This window comes from Sciurus vulgaris, assembly GCF_902686455.1.
Source record: "Sciurus vulgaris genome assembly, chromosome: 4".
Classification (NCBI taxonomy): Eukaryota; Metazoa; Chordata; class Mammalia; order Rodentia; family Sciuridae; genus Sciurus; species Sciurus vulgaris.
In genome coordinates this window covers 29,826,067-29,845,735 of record NC_136464.1, presented here as the reverse complement: position 1 = coordinate 29,845,735, position 19,669 = coordinate 29,826,067, and the positions used below count along the sequence as shown (strand labels likewise).

The following is a 19,669-nucleotide window of genomic DNA, read 5'->3' as shown; positions in this document are numbered from 1 at the left end:
TTTAAAAAGAGTCAATTAGAGAATCAAAGTGATTTTTTTCAAACCATTAACAAAATTAATTTTGAAACATAATTAAAATTAATAAGCATTGACAAACTGTTTTACACTTCCACAAATTGTTAAATACAGTGAAAATGAGAAAAGAAAAAAAAAAGCTCTTTAGTTTGGGATGATCAAGAAAGATGTTACAGAGAAAGAATTCAAGTCAAAAATATTTTTTTGTCCTTGGCTGGCTACTGCAGTTTTATGCATACCTAGAAATAGTTAGTCCCCTGAGCATTATGTTTCGTGCAAATTCAAAGAACAGTTTTTGTACCACTGAGAACCCTTTGGCTTAACTGAAGTTAACAGAATGGGCCACAACAGAGAAGTGGAATCTCTTATTCAACTCATATGCTACAGTTATACAAGAAAGCCAACTAAGGAATATCACCTTAACTGAGATTCTAATGACTGAAGAAGGTACAAAACCAAAAATGGCAACCCATAACATGACAAAATAAAATGTGTCATGAATAATGCCATCCATTTATTATGACTGGTTTCAAGCTTACTGGATACAGAAGGATAACTAGATAACTTCACCGAGAAAATACTTTTGTAAAAAATCTCTCTTAAAAACTCATTTCATGGTAATTCACTAATATGCTCTACATATTATCCAGAATATGAAAGAATATGATATTCTTTGCCCTCCAGGAACATCATTTCTAAATTTCTAGGATTTCCAAATAAAATCCTAGGAAATTTATTTCCCCTTAAGGTTGACTTAATTTTTATCTTTTCCCTTTGACTATGGTACAGGCATCCCTCAGAAAAATTCAGTGTACACCTTCAAAAGGGGAAGACAGAGAAGAGAAAGGGAAACAAATAACTGAATCTGTAAAAGTTATGTAAAATGTCAATATTAATCCTTAAAATTAAATCAGCCTTCAAGTGAATTCACTCATTATGTATGTAACATTTTCAACAAATTTATAGAGCATTACTATATTAAGAATCATGAAAGCATGAAGAAGTGAATGGCATTTGAGCCCTTCTCTTTCTTAAAGACTCTGACCCAATTCTCCCTTTCATTAGTCACTCCTTTAATGACATGCACAGGAACAACACTCTCAGACTCAGGGATCCATAGGACAAGCATACATACCCATGCCATCAAGTCGATGTGAAAAGTGCAGCACATGACTCATAGCCATTTAAGATAGTTCCAGTAGTTCCATCACCTTCCAGCAACTTTAGAGTTTATTTCAAAAACTCCCAAGCTAGGCAAAGCTAACATTATTTGCAAAACTAAGTGAATCATTCACATGATAACATTAAGACAAGTCTAAAACTATGCAGATACACATAAAAACAATCTACTTTTCTAAAAATATGATGTAAAAAGACATTTCAATAAGACAAATACATTAAAGTTTGGGGGTTTTTTTTATTAGTTTCTATTAACTAGGCTATCACTAAGGACTATAGAATTGTTTCCTTTTGTAAGAGGCTAGACAACTTTCAAAGCTAGAATATCACTTGCCCTTAGCTGTATAAAAGGAATCATTAGTTAAAATGTAGAACCAAAGGCATGCCTCTGACCTCAGCAGCTGAAAGTCATGTCAGCTGAAGGTGGGACACCTAACAGTGAGGACTTGCTTGTGAGGTGGAATACATGCTTTTAACCATCTGACATTGCAAAAACATTATTAATTTTTTTATATATTGGGATCTTGGTTGACCCATCATAAAAATAAAGGATATACTTCAAACTGGTTAGGAAACAATTATATACTTCTCCTCATATATATGAAATTCTGTAAATACCTGTGGGACTGGAGAAGGGTTTGAAAAAAGTTATGTTTTCTGAGATTTTAGTGATCCAGTTTCCTCATCATATTCTCATATACATCCTTTCATTGCAAATATTTCACACATTATGCCAAACTTACACAAAATAAGTGGAATATCACCAAATAGAAATCTTAGAGTAGGTGTTCTGAAAGTGTTGGTAAAGAAAGTCACTTCATTTGAGAGGTCCCTGCCCCTTCAACCTCACCCTCCTTACCAATATACATTCATCACCGAAAAGGGAAATATTTACAAAACTTAGTTTAGTTATGTTTAAATATTATGTTTAGCTGTCTGGAGAGCATGTTCTCAAGATTTATACAAGAAATCAAGGATTAAACTTCATAACAATTAGAAAAACCACACTGTGTAAAATCAAAGACTTAGTTAAAAGACATTAAAATAGTTTTACCATTGGTCTACACTGAAATGACTCCATGTCTTCCCAACACCTGGAACCAAAACCTCTTGAACTTTCATGTAAACAAACCAGGGCACACCAAATGCTGTCTGCTGCAAGGTACCACTCTGCAGAGGCATTTGGGTGAAAAATGTGGAAAACGCCTGAGGACTCTTTGAAGCAGCTTGGGAGAAGTGAGAGCAGGAAAGAGGCTCTTCACTAGAGTAAGTTTGTTTAGTAGAAAGTAAGCAAGTTGTCAGGGTAAAAGTTGACAATGTTGATTCCAACAGTTTGAATTGTGAATAAACATCCAAAGGGATTATGTTACTGAGAATTAGAAAGATTCCATTGAACTCAATAGAACACTTGTGTTTTCAAAGATAATATGCCTTCAAGCCATACTCTGGATCCACAGTTTAGGGTTAGAATTACCCTAAGCTCCTTATATGCCACATTAAAGAACACAGGGTATGACCCTTCTAATACATGTCAAAAGATATTAAAATGAGGGTGGAATAAAATGTGTCATTTCCAATCACCGAAATGGAGAACAATAAATATATATGCATGTATATATTTGAGGTAGAGTAAGGAAACTTGAAAAAAAAAAAACTATGTTCTTCCCAAAAATCTCACTTTAAACTCAGTTTCACTAACCAATTTAGGGAAATACATGCATTGGCCATAAGTCACTTTTAAGTTTGCCCTCCCTAATGACTTCTCAAAAAGCAAAAAACAGGGCCTATACTTATGAAATCCATAATCCTCTTCTCTGCTCACCAAAGCCACATTTAAATCTGGCTTTCATCTCATGCTGTTGGGTTTTCCACCAGGTACAAGATGAAAAGTTGGAAGAGTCTTGTGTTTTTTCAAAAGCAAAACAATTTGGTTGTCACTCAGCAATTCCTGGTGAAATGCCAGGAAGCCCGTAAAAAAAGTTAAAATTTTCCTAACTTAGAGTTCACAAATCAAGTGAGTGTGAGATGTTCATAGCCTATCAGACATTCTATTTTTGTTTTGTTTTGTTTTTAAACTATTCACAAACAAGACAAAACACATGCTTTTGACCTGTTAAAGTTCATTCAGATCAATATGTAGATCTGCCTTGCATGTTCTCAAAAAAATGGAGATAATTTGGACTGCTCTTCTTAGTTCATCTCAAATCCTAAATGATTCTCATATTCAAGTCTATTACTACAGTCCTCTCCAAAGCCTAACAAAGACATGCAACTAGCATGTTCTTTACCAGCAAACTTTGCAGACAACCCTGTCAAAAGTTGTTTCTCCTTGCAGCTCTGTTACATGTCCTTTCCTCTCAGAACTAAGAAGTAAGGGAATATGACTTAGTCCCATAGCCTCTTTATTCTTAAAAAGAAAATCAAATTCCCCAAATATTTTCAAACACCATCAAGAATAGAACATTCCCAGCTCTGCCTAAAGATTATTATCTCTTTAACATTTCATCTTTATATTCACTGGGTTCATAGAAAGGGCATGCACAGAAAGAGGAAAATAACTGCTTCTTAAAAGACACCAAATTTAGTAATTCTCTCAAATCTACTGGCACACATCTAGAAAGTCGTATTTTTATAAGGCTTCAAGGTTGTCATTGGTTCTGTCTTTTGAGAAAACACACGCTGAATCGTCCATACTTCAAGCCAAAATACATCTGAAAACTACAAGAACTATTTGTTTCAGAAAGACAAGAGTAACCACAATTAAAAATGTGATATAGTGGGTGGAGACAGATGTGGGCTCATCTGAATTCCACACTAGTGTCCCCTAAGCAACAACTTGCTAACTGATGGAGGTTGTCAATATATAATGGTCTAAGATTCCAGCTGATTCCAGTAGCCTTACCTGTTAATATGAGATTACTGTAAGTATTGGAGAATTGCTCCTTTAGAAGAACTAGATGCATCTGAGCTGCCTTCTCTCTCTGGAGCTCCAGCATGATATCAGGGTGCTGAGCAATTTTGCAGCCTTTCTGTTTATCCAAGGCAACATCACTTCGAACAATGTCTACAAAAAGAAAGAAAGAAAGCTGGTAGCAAAAGCAAAATCTAAAACAAAACCAAAAAACATCCACACATGATAGTCTTACTTCACACTAAATGACCCAATTTATAAGCTACAAGTATTTTCATCAAATTCAAGAAATGGAGAAGTATTAAACCTGTAGGGTTTTCAACTCTGTGACACATCCTGGAAGTTCCTCTGGTTATTTCCAAATTCTTTGGAGATTTCTGTTTCTTAGCTCTCTGACCTCATTAAAGAGTCTACTCAGACATTCTCCCTCTTAGCTCACCTCCAGGACTTATTTATCTCCAGTGGCCTTTTCTTAATATCCTTTCCCATTTTTTCATGGGGAAATAATAATATAACTTTGAATACTAGTGACTATGAAGGTCATTTCCTCCACCTCATGCTATAACACCAGGTGATAACTCCAGCATATACATTCTGGATAAAGGCCCTATTTTCAAACTCATCTCTCAGTCAGACAACTTAGTCCACGTCAGGGCTTCCATTCAATGGGTTACCTGATCAGGGTTTCTCCAGTTATTTTTCATGCACCTCTGTAAAAATAGCTTTATTCTTACTTCACAATTACTCTTTCAATCCAGAAAGATTTTGTGGGTCACTGAAGTGAGCAAAAGAAGGTCTAGAGTCCCTTTAGAGATCTGCCTTTCCCCCATTATTTTCCCAATAGTGACAAACTGCTTATTATGCTTCACTATGATTTTTTTCACTCAAAACAAATATACTCCCCAGAAAATAGACTTTCTCAAAAAGAAATATATACAATGTTTCCCAAATAGCAGCAAACATTCTATATACCCTCTTGTCTGGAAGTTATTTGTTCATTTTTTATAAATTAAAACATAATTCAACTGATTTTCATAGGAACAAATGATATTGTCAGCAGTAATCTGGATGATAACTCTAGAATATTCCAAGTTGTGCATTGCTAACTATAGGAGAAAGAGCTAAAAAAAAATATATTGATACTCTGCTATCATTGACACTGTCTTTGGAAGGTAAAAAAAAACTAGTGTCCATGTTAAGAGAACCAATTGGAAAGAGTTGGTTCAAGTGATGCTCAGCAATCCCTAAGAGAAAATAAGATGGGTGCATAAATATTTTTCTAGACAAGTAGTGCTTTTTAGAATCCTTTAAGAAAGGTCCAAATATAATTACAAATCTGTAACAATCAGAGTTAGAATGTGCAGCACACAAAGACTTGTCAAATGTAAAAATGGATAACACTAATACACTCTAGTTTTCATTAATACCCAATAGAAGGCAAAAGGAATAAAACTTTTTAATTGAATCGTTTCATGGAATTCTTCCAAAGATACTATGAAAGTATGTGACAGACATTGTTGATTATCTGACCCAAACCGTAAACACAATCCCTTCTTCCTTGCCTTCCTCTAGTCTAGACACTGAAAAGTACAGTATACAATCTCCTAGTTTTCCTTGAAATAAAGTGTTCCTATGCCACATGCTTCTGGCCTGTGAGTTACAGAAAGACATCTTAAAAAGGAACCTCCCTTGCCAAATTAAAAATCAGAGTCTCACTAAGAGAAAAATCAGTTTTTCCTTTTTAGTCTTTTAGTCCTTTTAGTTCTTCCTATTCTTTACAAATGAAACAGACACGAGGAACAGGGTTATACTAGCCATTCTGTGGCCATGAGTCAAGAAGCTAGAAACCAAAAGACTATATGCTAAGGATCTTGCTATGTTTTAGATGTGAGCTGTCCCCCAAAAGTTCATGTGTAAAACAATGCAAGAAGGTTTAGTTATGAGAGACTTAATCCAATCAGTGAATTAATCTCCTAACAGGGATTAACTAAGTGGAATCTATAGGCACGTAGGGTGGTTTGGAGGAGGTGGGTATCCGGAGGCATGCATTTGGAGTATATATTTTGTATTGATTAAACAAAGCCCTCTTTCTGCTTCTTGATCATGTTCTGAGCTGCTTTTCTCCATCACACTCTTCTGCCATGATGTTCTGCCTCACCTCAAGCACCAAGGAATATATATATATATATAAATATATATATATATTTTTTTAAAAAGAGCCTAAAGTCTCTAATATCTATATTAACTAGACTATTCATCTCTTGATCTCTTTTTATATGAGACAAACACTATTTATATAAGCCACTCATAGTCAGTTACCTGCTTTTTAAATACTAACCCGCTTTTGTAATTCTGCACATGTAATAATAACATCCCTATTTTATATATGAAGAAACAGATCCACAAAACTTAAGTAACTTGCTCAAATTCACACAGCCTGGTCAGTAACCAAATCTAGGAATTTTCAAAATCCAGTGCTTTTTTAGAAGTAACTCCTTTCTGAAGACCAATAGAGTCGAGGAAGGGGAACAAGAGGGAGGGAAGAGGGAAGGGCATAGAGAAGTACTGGGAAATGAAATCTACCAAATTATGCTATATCTAAGTATGAACATATCACAATGAATCATATACATGATTATATGTGATTATAATGCACAAATTAAAATAACAACAATAATAGGAGATCAGTAGATTAGAGGAAGCAGATCAGGAGAGGAGGAAGAGGGAAAGGGAAGGCACTGGGGAATGAGATTGATCAAATTATGTTATGTGCATGCATGAATATGGCATAATAAATCTCACTATTGTGTAAAATTATAATGCACCAATAAAAAAATTGGAAAAAAGAAATTACTCCTTTTTTAATAGTTCATGAACTTAATATTGGAATTATACTAAATAATAAAAGTGAGGTGCTAAAAATGAAAAGATGAATTATATTATTATAAAAGTATATCAGATTATCTGGAAATAAATGTATATGATGATTTTTTAGAAAAGGTACAAAACTTGCACTAAAACATACTATAAAGGGTGAAAGATAATACCAGTTATCCTGATGTCTTCTGCTAGAAACCTAAGTAGAAGGGAAAAACAACTACTCAACTCTATTTCCTAGCTAATAAACGTATTGCTTGAGCACACAGGAAGTAATAATTGCAACTGATGTTATCATCATTCTAACCAGTCTTGAAATAAAGTATTATTATTATATTATCATATTATTAATATTAAGAAAAGAAAATTACTGAAATGGCCAAAGATATATTCTAGATCTTAGAAAAGTACCTTTCAAAAACATTTAGGAAGAAAATGAATATACTGTATAAATTCTTTATACAACCTTACCTGTTTGAAATTGTACCAATGACTACTTAAAAACAAAGCAAGGATATTTATCAAAGATGTACATAGCCATATATTTGGAGGAAGAGTTAATATCATAGATGAAAAATTCAAAATTCGAAATTATTTGGGCAACCTTGAACCTTGGGATGAAATCCTCAAAACGGAAGACCTAAATACAAACTCCTGCATTTACAGATTTAAGATGGCATATTAGAAGAAGGCTGCATTTCCAGTTGCTCTATGACTTCAAATTCAAACGACAGGAATACTGTTTCTCAGAAAAGTCGATGAAATAGGGATTTCACTAAAATTCAATACTGGATAGTCTGAGTGTCTTAGAGACTCAGAAATTCAGGTGCACTGAGTGAACACTAAAGAAGAGTTTCTGGAGCTAAGTCCATTACAACAGTGGCTAAGACAGCAGCAGTGGTGTTAGTTCACCACAGAGGGAAGGGATAATACAGGGAGAGAAACACAATGGACAGATTTGGTATGGAAAAACCTGTACATCAGAAAAGCAGCCAGAATTTAGCTGATCCAGAAGCTGCATGTCAAACAGGTGATTGAAAAGCCCTCTCTGTTTCTCAACTGGCAAGCAAAGAGCTGAGGCAGGAGCCATCTTGAGGAGGCCACACTGCAGCCTGCTACTACAGGAACCTGGAAGGTCACAGCAAATATTGCCATGCTCTCCCAGCAAGCATATACCATGTGGCCTAGGGTGTACCTGGGAAAACATGAGTGAAAAAGGCACAGAGAACCCAGGGGGATTTAAGTTAGAAAAATGAAAAACTTGTTTTCCCTCAATATTTGGCAGTTCATTTGATGAGCTAAAGAGAGTAGGGAAAATGAAGAGGTGGGTGTGAATCCACTCAGGGACTAAGTCTGGGAAGGCTGCATTCATGGGCAGCAGAGTATGTGAAGGATTGACTCCCCTGCCCCTCAAGGAGAATTCTTGCAAGGTCCCTTAGATCCAGACTCCCAGCAAAGATCAGAACCTGCCTGTCCCTAGGAATGTGTTGCTCTAACTTCTCCGGAGCAAATATCAACCAACCAAGTCCCTAAGGCCAGATCAGACCTAATCCCCAGGCTCCAGAACTCCCCTCAGAGAATTCTGCAATAACCCCATATGGAGTGCATCCATCTCATCTCTGCAGACAAAACTTCAATCCACAGTAATTCCCATTCCATATTACTTTATACTGGTGAGAGGGAACCTGAAAATTATTTCAACCACCTTCAGTTTTGGGCTATTCCAACTGGCAGCTCAGTGAGCAACACAAACAGAGAAAGGGTTTAACAACAGAAAAAGGGCTTAACGACCACCAGCCCTTCTGTGTTTTCTTTCCCTCTCCCTCCCCCTTCCCTTACCCCCTCCAGCCTCTCATCTAAATACCCCAGAAATGGAAAACACTGTTGGGCACAGATAGTGACCATCTATTCTCATTGATGTTTTGACCACCTTGGTGGAGACTATTTTTTCATTTTTCATTAGGAATCTTTTTTCCTTTTCTTTTCTTTTTGGAGTGTGTGTATGTGTATGTTCTTGCTGTGCTGAACGGTTCATAGATACATATAAATATATCTATTTGTTTCTTTATTTTTTCTTTCTTTTTTTTACAACAGTTATTATTTTTTTTTTCCTTGTATTAAGGGTTAGAGGTTTGGGTTTATTTATTTTGGTTTGGCTTGGCTTCTGTTTGTTTGTTTCTCTTGTTTCTCTTTCTCTCCTTTCTTCTACTGCTAAGAGCCCAACTCTTTCATTCTCTCTCCCTTTATTTTGTTTTTTTCTATTTTTCCTTCCTCTTTTATAACCATCACTTGCCACATCTCTGATGCATTATCTTTGTTCAGATTTTGAATATTCTAAATGTTCTTCTACCTTCCTATCACATTTACTTTTCTCTTAATGAACTGTATTTTTACCATCTTCTAGAATCTTTGGTTTATATAATTCCTGCCCCCCCCCATTCATATCACTGTAATCATTCCTACTGTGGATGACACAGTCAACATCTGTCATTCACTTTAATGCCACATCTAGCTCCCAGTTATTTGGGGGTTTTCTTTTAGGGAGGTTGTTCTGTTTTATGTTTCTTTTATTTTATTTATTTATTTGCTGTTGGCAATTGTTGTCCCCACCATTCCAGTTTTTGTGGTAGTGATGTAAATGTCATAGTAGGCACAGTTTGTTTTCATGCTGTACATTGTTTGATTCAGTTGTTGATATTGTTTGTTTCCCTATTTTCTGTGAGGTGCTTGGAATCTCTAGGGACACTACAAGTTCACAAGGTAGAGACTCTGCCACTGAACTAGACACAACCAAAAGAGAGCACGCCTTGCTCCAAACACAAATTAATCATACTCAAACTTCAGCAATACTGAATACAAATAATAGAAAATATGAAAGCCCAAATTAACAACAGGATCCAAGTATAAATGGCTAGGGGTGGGATCTCAGGTTCCACTCATGGATATCCACTCCTACATCAGAAACAGAAAAAAATTAACACAATATCCATGTATAACACACCTACAAGGTGTTCTCAATCTATAACACTATAGGATACCTTGGCAAGAGAAGGTTGTGCCCTAAAAAGGCCCACATATATGAGTAGAAGAGAAATCCATCCCAACAGATGCATAAAACCCAACATAAGAATATAAGAAATATGGAAAAAATGAGGTAACATGATGCCTCCTAAAGTTCATAATCCACCAGTTACTGACTTCAAATATATTAAAGTGGATGAAATATCAGATAAAGAATCCAAAATAATCATTGTAAAAATAACCAATGAAGTCTAAGAGAACACAGAAAAATACCTGAGTGAGTTAAGGAAGTTAGTACAGGATATGAATGAGAAATTCAATAAGGAGAAAGGGAATTTTAAAAGAACCAAATAGAACTCTTAGAAATCCAAGACACATATCAAATGAAATATTCAGTAAAAAGTCTCTGTAGGAGCTGTAGTTGCAGCACAGTGGTAGAGGACTTGCCTACATTGGATTCAATCTTCAGCACCATATAAAAATAAATTAATAAATGAATAAATAATGTATTGTGTTCATCTACAACTAAAAAAAAAATAATAATTTTTTAAAGTCTCTGTAATAGAGTAGACCAGGATGAAGACAGAACCTCAGAGCTGGAAGACAAAATGGAAGATCCTGAACATTCAGACAAGTGTTAAAGAAAAGAAAATAAGGAACCATGACCATAAAATACAAGAACTCCAGTACAACATTAAGACACCAAATTTAAGAATTGTTGGAATTGAAGAGGCTTGTGGGATGCAGACTAATCGAATAGACAAATCCTTCAGGGAAATAATAACAAAATTTTCCAAACCCTTAGAATAAGATGAACATCCTGATACAGGAGTCATTAAGTTTATTCAGAAATAAACAATAGCAAAAAAGAATCTCTCCAAGATACATTATAATCAAAATTACTAATGCACAGAACAAGGATAGAACTGTAAAGGCCTCAAGAGAAAAACAATAGGTCACATTTAGAGGCAAGCTAATCAGAATAACTTACATTTTCTTAGGACAAACTCTAAAATACAGGAGGGCTTAAAATGATGTGGTCTAAATCCTGAAAGAAAATAACTGTCAACCAAGATTGCAATATCCAGAAAAGGTATTCTTCAGAATCAAAGAGGAAATAAAACAAACCCTTCCAGATAAACAGAAACTAAAAGAATTAATGTCTACTAAGATGGCATTAGAGAAAATACTTTAAAGAAATACTTCACACAGAAGAAATTTTTAAAAACCCAAGAGCTTGGGACAAATCTTATTTGAAGAGTAGCAATGCAAATGAAAAACATGACTAAATTAATTATTAAAAATAAATCAAAATTGGAGGATTTGGTCTTTGCTGGCCGGGGGAGTGGGAGAGGTGCCATGGCAATTTCAGCTGCCTCATCTGTATGACCACTGAGGCCCAAGAAAGAACTGCAGGTGCTCATATCCCCAAGAATGCAGCAGAGGAGCAGAAGCTTAAGCTGGAGCGGCTCATGAAGAACCCGGATAAAGCAGTTCCAATTCTGGGAAAAATGAGTAAATGGGCACCTCGACCTCCCCCAGAATTTGTCCAATATGTAATGGGTTCAAGTGCTGGGGCTGACAGTGGAAAGTTCCACGTGTACAGGCATCTGTGCCACAGAGAGTACCAGCAACAGGACTACATGGTTGCCATGGCTGAGAAGAAATAAGATGCAGAGTTTCAGAAAAGATTGGAAAAGAATAAAATTGCTGCAGAGGAGCAGACTGCAAAGCATCAGAAAAAGCGCCAGAAATTAAAAGAGAAGGAATTTGTTGGGGGCTATGCCATGTGGACTACGCCAAGATGGCGCCTGGCAGCCAGCCAGAGTTGTTTTGGCCACATTGGCAGTGAGGAGGTTAATTAACATAAGCACACTCAGGTGACTTGTCATTGGCCGTATTCAATTAAGTCCATGCATACAATGCATGCACATGTGTTCTTGAGTGCTCCTGATCATGCCTGCTCATTTTGACCTTTACCATGATTGGGCAGCTAGCTCCTTGCCTAACCTTCGCATAATTGGCGTCAGCCCTACCCTTCACCTCCTGGAGGGGATATAAGCCAGCTCTCCTCAAGCACCAGGGTTCCAGGTTCGTGCCAAATTAACTCCACTGGACAGTGTCAGAATTACTGGAAAAGAAGATGAAATTTGAGCAGAAGAATCAAAAAGAAGTTCTAACAGCAACCCAGTAACAAGAGCATTCCTGATGACTGACTATGGTCTCTAAGCACCATTCTCCATTAAAAGGAATGAGGGCTTCCAGGTGCAGTGGGCATGTCTGTAACCCCCGCGGTTCAGGAGGCTGAGGCAGGAGGATTGCCAGTTCAAAGCCAGCTTCAGTAACTTAGTGAGGCTGTAAGCAATTCAGCAACACCCTGTCTCTAAATAAAATATAATATAAAAAAGGGCTGGGGATGTGGTTCAGTGGTTGAGTGCCACTGGGTTCAATCTCCAGCACCAAGAAAAGAAGGGGGAAAAAAAAGGAATGAGATCTCTCTATAGAAACATGAATTGGCCTGGGTTTGAGGCAAGAAATGTGGCAGATGAGCTCAGACAATGTAATCAGGCCAGAAGTCAGGCAGAATGAAAGATTATAGAAGTCCTTTGAAAAAGACACAGGATTCAAGTCCCCTTCTCTTGCTATGTGATGATCTGTGACACCTTGGGACTCTGCCAGCAAGAAGAGTGTCACCAGATCAAGTCTCTGGACCTGCACCTCCAGAATCAAGGGCCAAAAGAAATCTCTTTTCTTTAAAAGTTAAAAAAAAAAAAAAGTATAGGAGTTAATTTGAAAGGGCTCCTTACTGTCCCCAATGCAACAACCTAAGCCTCAAAATGGAGTGACAGCAATAAATTAAAGCACATCAAATGTACCCCAGTCTAATCAGAGGAAAATATTATTAAAATCCCATAGAGGATACTGTACAAAATCCTCAGCCAGTGCTTCTCAGCACCATTCAAGTCATTTAAAGCAAGGAAGCTCTGAGAAACTGTCACAGCTAAGAAAAGCTAAGATGATAGGGCCACGAAATGTCACTGCAATATCCTGGGTGTTCACATTACAAGAGAATATGCCCGTGGGAATGCCTACTCCTGAGAGGGCACCAAACACAGGACCAGAGCAGAATCTATCCATTGTGGTCAGAAAATGTGCGCCATGTGATGCCAGGCTTTTGAAACACATTGACTTGTTTTATGGCCCCAACGTGTGCTCTATCTTGCTGAGCATTCCATGTGTACTTGATAAGAATATATTCTGCTGTTCAGTTTTGGGGTGGAATGTTGTATAAATGTCAATTAGTTCAAAAAAACTGGAGGATTTAATAAACATCTCTCTTTAATAAAACTGAAATGGTCTCAACTCTCCAATTAAAAGACAAAGACTGGCAGAATGAGTTAAAAAATAAGACCCAACAATATGTTGTTTGCAAGACACTCCCTTACAGGCAAAACTGACACAGACTGAAAATGAAAGGATGAAAATCAATATATTAAGTAAAAGAAGCCCCCAAACAAACAGGAATAGCTACTAGCATATCCTACAAATCAGACTTCAAGTCAAAAGCAATCAGAAGAGAAAAAAAATGGTCATTTCTTACTGGCAAAGGGAACAATTCAACAAGAAGATATATTGATAGTAAATATTTATGCCCCAAATGTTGGTGAACCTAGTAACATAAAACAGATAGTACTCAAATTAAAAACTCAGACCACAGTATAATAATTGTAACACATCTTTCTCACCAATAGATAGGTCATCCAGGAATAAATTTAGTAGACTCTTAAGAACTAAAAAAATTATAAATCAAATGAACTGAACAGACATCTATAGAATATTTCATCCAACAACAGTTAAATATACTTTCTCAGCTGCTCATGGAACTTTATCCAAAATAGACCATATCTTAGGCCATAAAGCAATTTTTAGCAATTAAAAAAAAGACTGATGTAAGTCCTTGCATCTTACTTAATCAAAATGGAATGAAATTAGAAATCAACTTCAAGAAAACCCTAGAGAAACTATATAAACACATGAATATTGAACAACACACTTTGAATGAAGAAGAAATCAGGGGAGAAATTTTAAAATTCTTAAAATCAAATGAGAATATTGATACAACATAACAGAATCTTTGGGACATTATGAAGACAGTTCTAAGAGGAAAGTTTATAGCTATGAGTGCCTACATAAGAAAATCAGATCCCAAATAAACATCTTAATGATGCATCTCAAGACCCTTGAAAAACAAAACAAATTTCAAAACCAGTAGAAGGAAGGAAATAATTAAGATCAGAAACAAAGTCAATGAAATTGAGAATTTAAAAAACACAAAGGATCAATGAAACAAAGAGTTGGTTCTTTGAAAAGAAACCAAATTGATAAGCCCTTAGTCAAACTAACAAAATGAAAAAGAGATGGTTAAAATTAACAATATTAGAGTTAAAATTAAGAAATCACCACAGATATCACATAAATCTAACATATCATTGAGGACTATTTTGAAAACTTATACTCCAATAAATTGGAAAACCTAGTAGAAATGGATACATTTAGACACATACGATCTATCAAAATGGAATCAAGAAGACATAGAAAACTAGACAGACCAATAACTAGCACTGACATAGAAGCAGTAATAATTTTTCTTTCTGAAAAAAAGAAAAGCTCAGGGCCAGATGGACTCTCAGCTGAATTCTACCAGCTCTTCAAAGAAGAACTAATACCAATGCTCCTCAAATTATTCCATGAAATACAAAGAGATGGAATACTTCCAAATTCATCCTCTGAAGCCAATACCACACTAATACCAAAACCAGATAAGGACACATCAATGAAAGAAAACTACAAGACCAATATCCCTGAAGAAGTTGCATGTAAAAATCCTTAATAAAATATTAGCAAACCATATCCAACAACATATAAAAAAATTTTACATGACAACCAAGTTGATTTTATCCTAAGAATGCAAGGATAGTTTAACATATGCAAATCAATAAATGTAATTAATCTCATAAATAGAATTAAGGATAAAAATCACATAGTTATCTCAATAAATAAAGAGAAAGTCTTTCACAAAATTCAGTACATCATTAGCCACTAGGGAAATGCAAATCAAAACTACACTGAGATTTTATCTTATCCTAGTCAGAATGGCAGCCATCAAGAATATGAACAATAATAAATGCTAGAGAGGAGATGGAGAAAAAGAACCACTTTTACACTGTTTGTGGGATTGTAAATTAGTATAACCACTATAGAAATCACTATGGAGGTTCTTCCAAAGACTATGAGTAGAACTATATGACCCAGCTATAATACTTACTCTTTGGTCTTTATCCTTTAAAATTAAGGTCATCATACAATAGGATACATACATACCCATATTTATAGAAACACAAGTCACAATAACCAAGCTATGGAATCAGCCTGCGTCCATAAGTCCATAAATTGGTTAATGGATAAAGAAAATGTTATTTATATATATACACACACACACACACACACACACACACACAATACAGTTTTATTCAGTCATAAAGGACATTATGTCATTTGCAGGAAAATGAGTGAAACGGAGACCACTATGTTAAACGAAATAAGTCAGACTCAGAAAGTCAAGGGTTGTATGTCTTCTCTTATATATGGAAGCCTGAGAGAAAAAAGGAAAGGAAAGTTAGGGGTAATCTCATGACAATCAAAAGGAAATTAGTAGAGTAGATATAAGAAATAGAGAAAGGAAAAAAGAGAGGGAAAGGGAAAATACTGGGGAATGATACTGGCCAAATTATATTATTATATTGTGTGCATGTACAAACATGTAACAACAAAGTCCACTATTATGTACAACTGCAATGCACCAATAAAAAATATGGAAAAAAAGTCCTATGTTCATACTGAAAATTGAGTACCTAAGATAAGGTGGGAAGGTCAGAAAAAACAGAAGCTCATATATTTAGAATCTTATTAAGATCTGTAGGATTTAGCTGTATACAAGCTTAATATGTCAGTGTTATGATACTGTCACCAAAATGATTAATGCAATCTTAGTATAAATTAATGGAACTAGAACACCCAGAATACCAGAGGCAACATAGTTGTACTGCATTCAATGCCAGCCAATTGCAGCATAGTGAAGAGTTTCAATTGCAAGCAGAACCTTCTTAGATTCATACCTTGTGGTCACTTATTAGTTGTAGAAATGGCAGATGAAAGCACTTCTCTAAGCCTCAGGTTCTTCAAGTTACTATAGACACACAAAAGGACTTTGCACTAATCATGCCACATGTTAAGAACCCAATAAAGGATTGCTATTACTTTTGTTATTAGAATTCTACTTGTGGCATTATATCTATCTCCAGTTTTATAGTCTCAAAGAAGAACGATTATCTCAATTGCACGGAAAGAAAATTACAAATATGGGAAATAAGTTTGACTTTTAAAATAGCAGAAAAACCAAGTGTTGATCCTGGTCAAGGGGTAAAAAAAAGACAACTTGTTTCATTCAGAAGAGATAATCAATCAAGTGTATCTCCAGAAAACCCAACATATAGGAATAGCAAAAAAAGAAACAGGCTCTGTATTTCCAAATGAGAAAACCTTATAACAGAAGCAATCAGATAAGGAAAAGGGCTACTTGAGAATGAAGTGAGTTTCCCATCCACAGAGATATTCAAGCAGAGATTAGATGACACAAGTATGATTAAATGATTACACAACAGGCATTAAAACCTCCCAGGGCCAGGAGAGGTGGCACACGCCTGTATTCCCAGCAACTCAGGAGTCTGTGGCAGAAAGATCACAAGGTCAAAACCAGCCTCAGCAACTTAGCAAGGGCCTAAGCAACTTAGCAAGACCCTGGCTCAAAATTAAAAATGAAAGGGGCTGGGAGTGTAACTCAGGGGTGAAGTGCCCCTGGGTTCAATCCCCAGTGCCATAAATAAATAAATAAGTACCTGCCAGGTACAGGGTTAGATACTATCTGTGAGGCAATATAGCAAGATAGTTAAAGGGAAGGTTTTGAATTCAGATAGTCTGAACCCCAGTTGTATGACATACTAGCTCTCAATGCCTCTCCTGCTTTTAAAAAATCTACTGGCAGTAAACATTGTAGTAGCAAAAACATACTTAAGTTGTTGTTAATAATACTAGATCACTATAATTAGATTATCAAAAAGTTGCTGGAGCATATGATTATTCTTTTAGGTCACATTTAACAAGGATTTTATGGCTCCATGAAAATGTATGCTTTTTTTGTGTTCTTTACCAGATACAACATAAAGAATAAAGACTTGAAGCCAGAAGACCTATGTGTGAATTTAACCAATTTACCAAATAGAAACAAAACTATAGGCTCAACATTTAAAACTGTGCCTCAGTTCTTTTCCTGGTCTATCAAACTGGGAAGCTGATTGCTAGGATTATCACTAGACCTCTACTAGTTCACCCTACCAGTTCTCCCCTTTTGCTGATATTATTTGTTGTAATCAAAGTAGTTCCACATTTTGGTCCAAATATAAAGTTATCTATAGTCCTTTCTCCATCTCCCCCTATGATCTTACCCTGATATATAATTCAAGGATGCCAAAAGACTGGACATAAACCCAGAGGGAGACAACAAGGAAGAGAGCATCTTGTACCAAAGCTGATGTCCTAGAATCAAGTTATTGTCTATAATTACTTCTGATCATAAAAGTATGAAAGTGTTTATATTTTTGTTCTTTATTATTTCTTCCATAAATCTTCCCATGAATTATACCACAGTTAGTATTCCACACTTGTGCAAACCTAAGGTTACAGTTCTAGTTGGGGCAATCAACAGACTGGCAGGCCTGCCAAACATTTTAATAGGGACATTCTGAAATGTAAAGAAGCCATATAAACTTTCCACACAACCTTGGCTGACTAGAAGTCTATGCGCACATTGGAGAGAACCGATATAACTTTTTCACACATAACTGACTAACTGAAAGACTTTATACAAACAGGAAAACCAAGAGGTCAGGAGTAAGGTAAAAACTGCAGAAGACATAAAATTTCCTATAAAACTGAGTATGTTGACCACACAGAAATTCATTGGTAGAGAGTAGAAGCCTTACAGGCTTAAACCATTTGAAATAGAACCTATGAACAATCATTAGTTGATCACTAAACTATGTAGACTCACAGGCAAACCACAGGAAGCCAAACTTAAAAGTAAAATTAAGAATTTTTAAAATATGTAAAGAATACAGTTTACAACTCTTATTCAGTCTTACAATTCTAAAACCATAAAGAAAATACAGGAAAGACATATTGAATCCAAATAAGGCACTAAAAAAAGAGCAACAATACCCACAGGGATTTAAAACAAAAAAAAAAAAGACAATGAATTGCCTATGACATATTCAACATGTTCAGTTAAAATATTACAATCCATGCCAAAAAAAATTTTAACAGTCATGAGGATGACCCATGCTTAAGATGCATTTAACAGAACTAATTCTATGTGAATCCAGCAGACTAAGACTTCAAAGAAGATATTATAAATATGTTTTTAAAAAAAAAAACTAAAATAAACCATGCTTAACTAACTAAAGGAAAAGATTTTTAATGAGTCAATACATAGGAAACCAAAATTTAAAAATATAAACTTTTTAAAAAGAATCAAATGGATATTCTATAGTTGAAAAGTAGAATAACTGAAATAAAAAATGCACCAGATGGGCTGAGAAGCAAATTTGAGATGGCAAGAAAAAGAGTTAAGAGAGATTTTGGACAAGTTGACAGATCAGCAGGAAGTGGATTTTCTCATAGCTCTGTGACTTGGGACTCAACAAGAAAACTACTTCTCTGTGAGGTGAGTGAAAAAAGCATTCCACTGATACTCAAAATTGGACAGAGAGCCTGGAAGAATGGGAAATTTTAGGTACCTAGGGCAAGGACAAGGAATAGAATTGGAGCTCAGCTCTTGGTGGGAGTGGAGAAAATTAAAACACAAGGTTAGAAAAGACTGAAAAGTTCTGGGAAATTGTTAGTGTGGGAAATCCCAGGATCAAAGGGGCAGCCTGCCCTGGGTCAACCCAGAGGCTATCTGGCTCATTAAACTGTGCAAGAAAGTCACCCAGGTCAGCCTGCTGTGCATAGGAGCCCAAGCTGGAAACATTTTGGTACCTCCATGCAACAGCGGTGCCAACTCAGACCAGGGACTTAGATACATGCGTTCAGTGCTGAGTCCAATACATTAATTCAGCAGACACCAACTGCGAGATCTAAACTGAGCCTAGCAAATCAGGAGACTCTATGGCACAAGAATTTCTGGCACAGAGATCATTTTGTCTGGGGGTAATAGAGATAAAAAAGGCTAAAGAAAGCCAGCTCTACCTGACTTCCTTGAACCTGGCAGTGCACAGGACCAGCAGCAGGGAGAATCTGAACGCATGGAGTGAGCTCAGAGCTTGGAAACAGGCCTCAGGAGACCAAAAACGGGCAATAACTTATCATATCATATCTGATTATTATGACAATCAACATTGTAGATGTCATAGCAAGAACCATTTGGTTTAATGCTGTAAACTGTTTGCACTGGTTGTTGTTATTAACTATTATCATCCTAAATTGTGAAATACTGCAAACCTTCAGGTACGCTATAAGTACACAGGGTAGAAAGTCTACTGCCTTAAAACC

At 35.9% G+C, this 19,669-nt stretch overlaps 1 protein-coding gene across 4 annotated transcripts in view; it reads right to left on the bottom strand.

The window, feature by feature from the left end:
- HPSE2 (heparanase 2 (inactive)) overlaps positions 1-19,669 on the bottom strand; it is an 830,988-nt gene that overhangs the window by 752,975 nt on the left and 58,344 nt on the right. For all 4 annotated transcript variants that reach the window (XM_079137838.1, XM_079137839.1, XM_079137841.1 and 1 more), the window contains exon 3: positions 4,097-4,258. In XM_079137838.1, the coding sequence (XP_078993964.1) occupies positions 4,097-4,258 (162 nt within the window). The remainder of the gene's footprint in view (positions 1-4,096; positions 4,259-19,669) is intronic.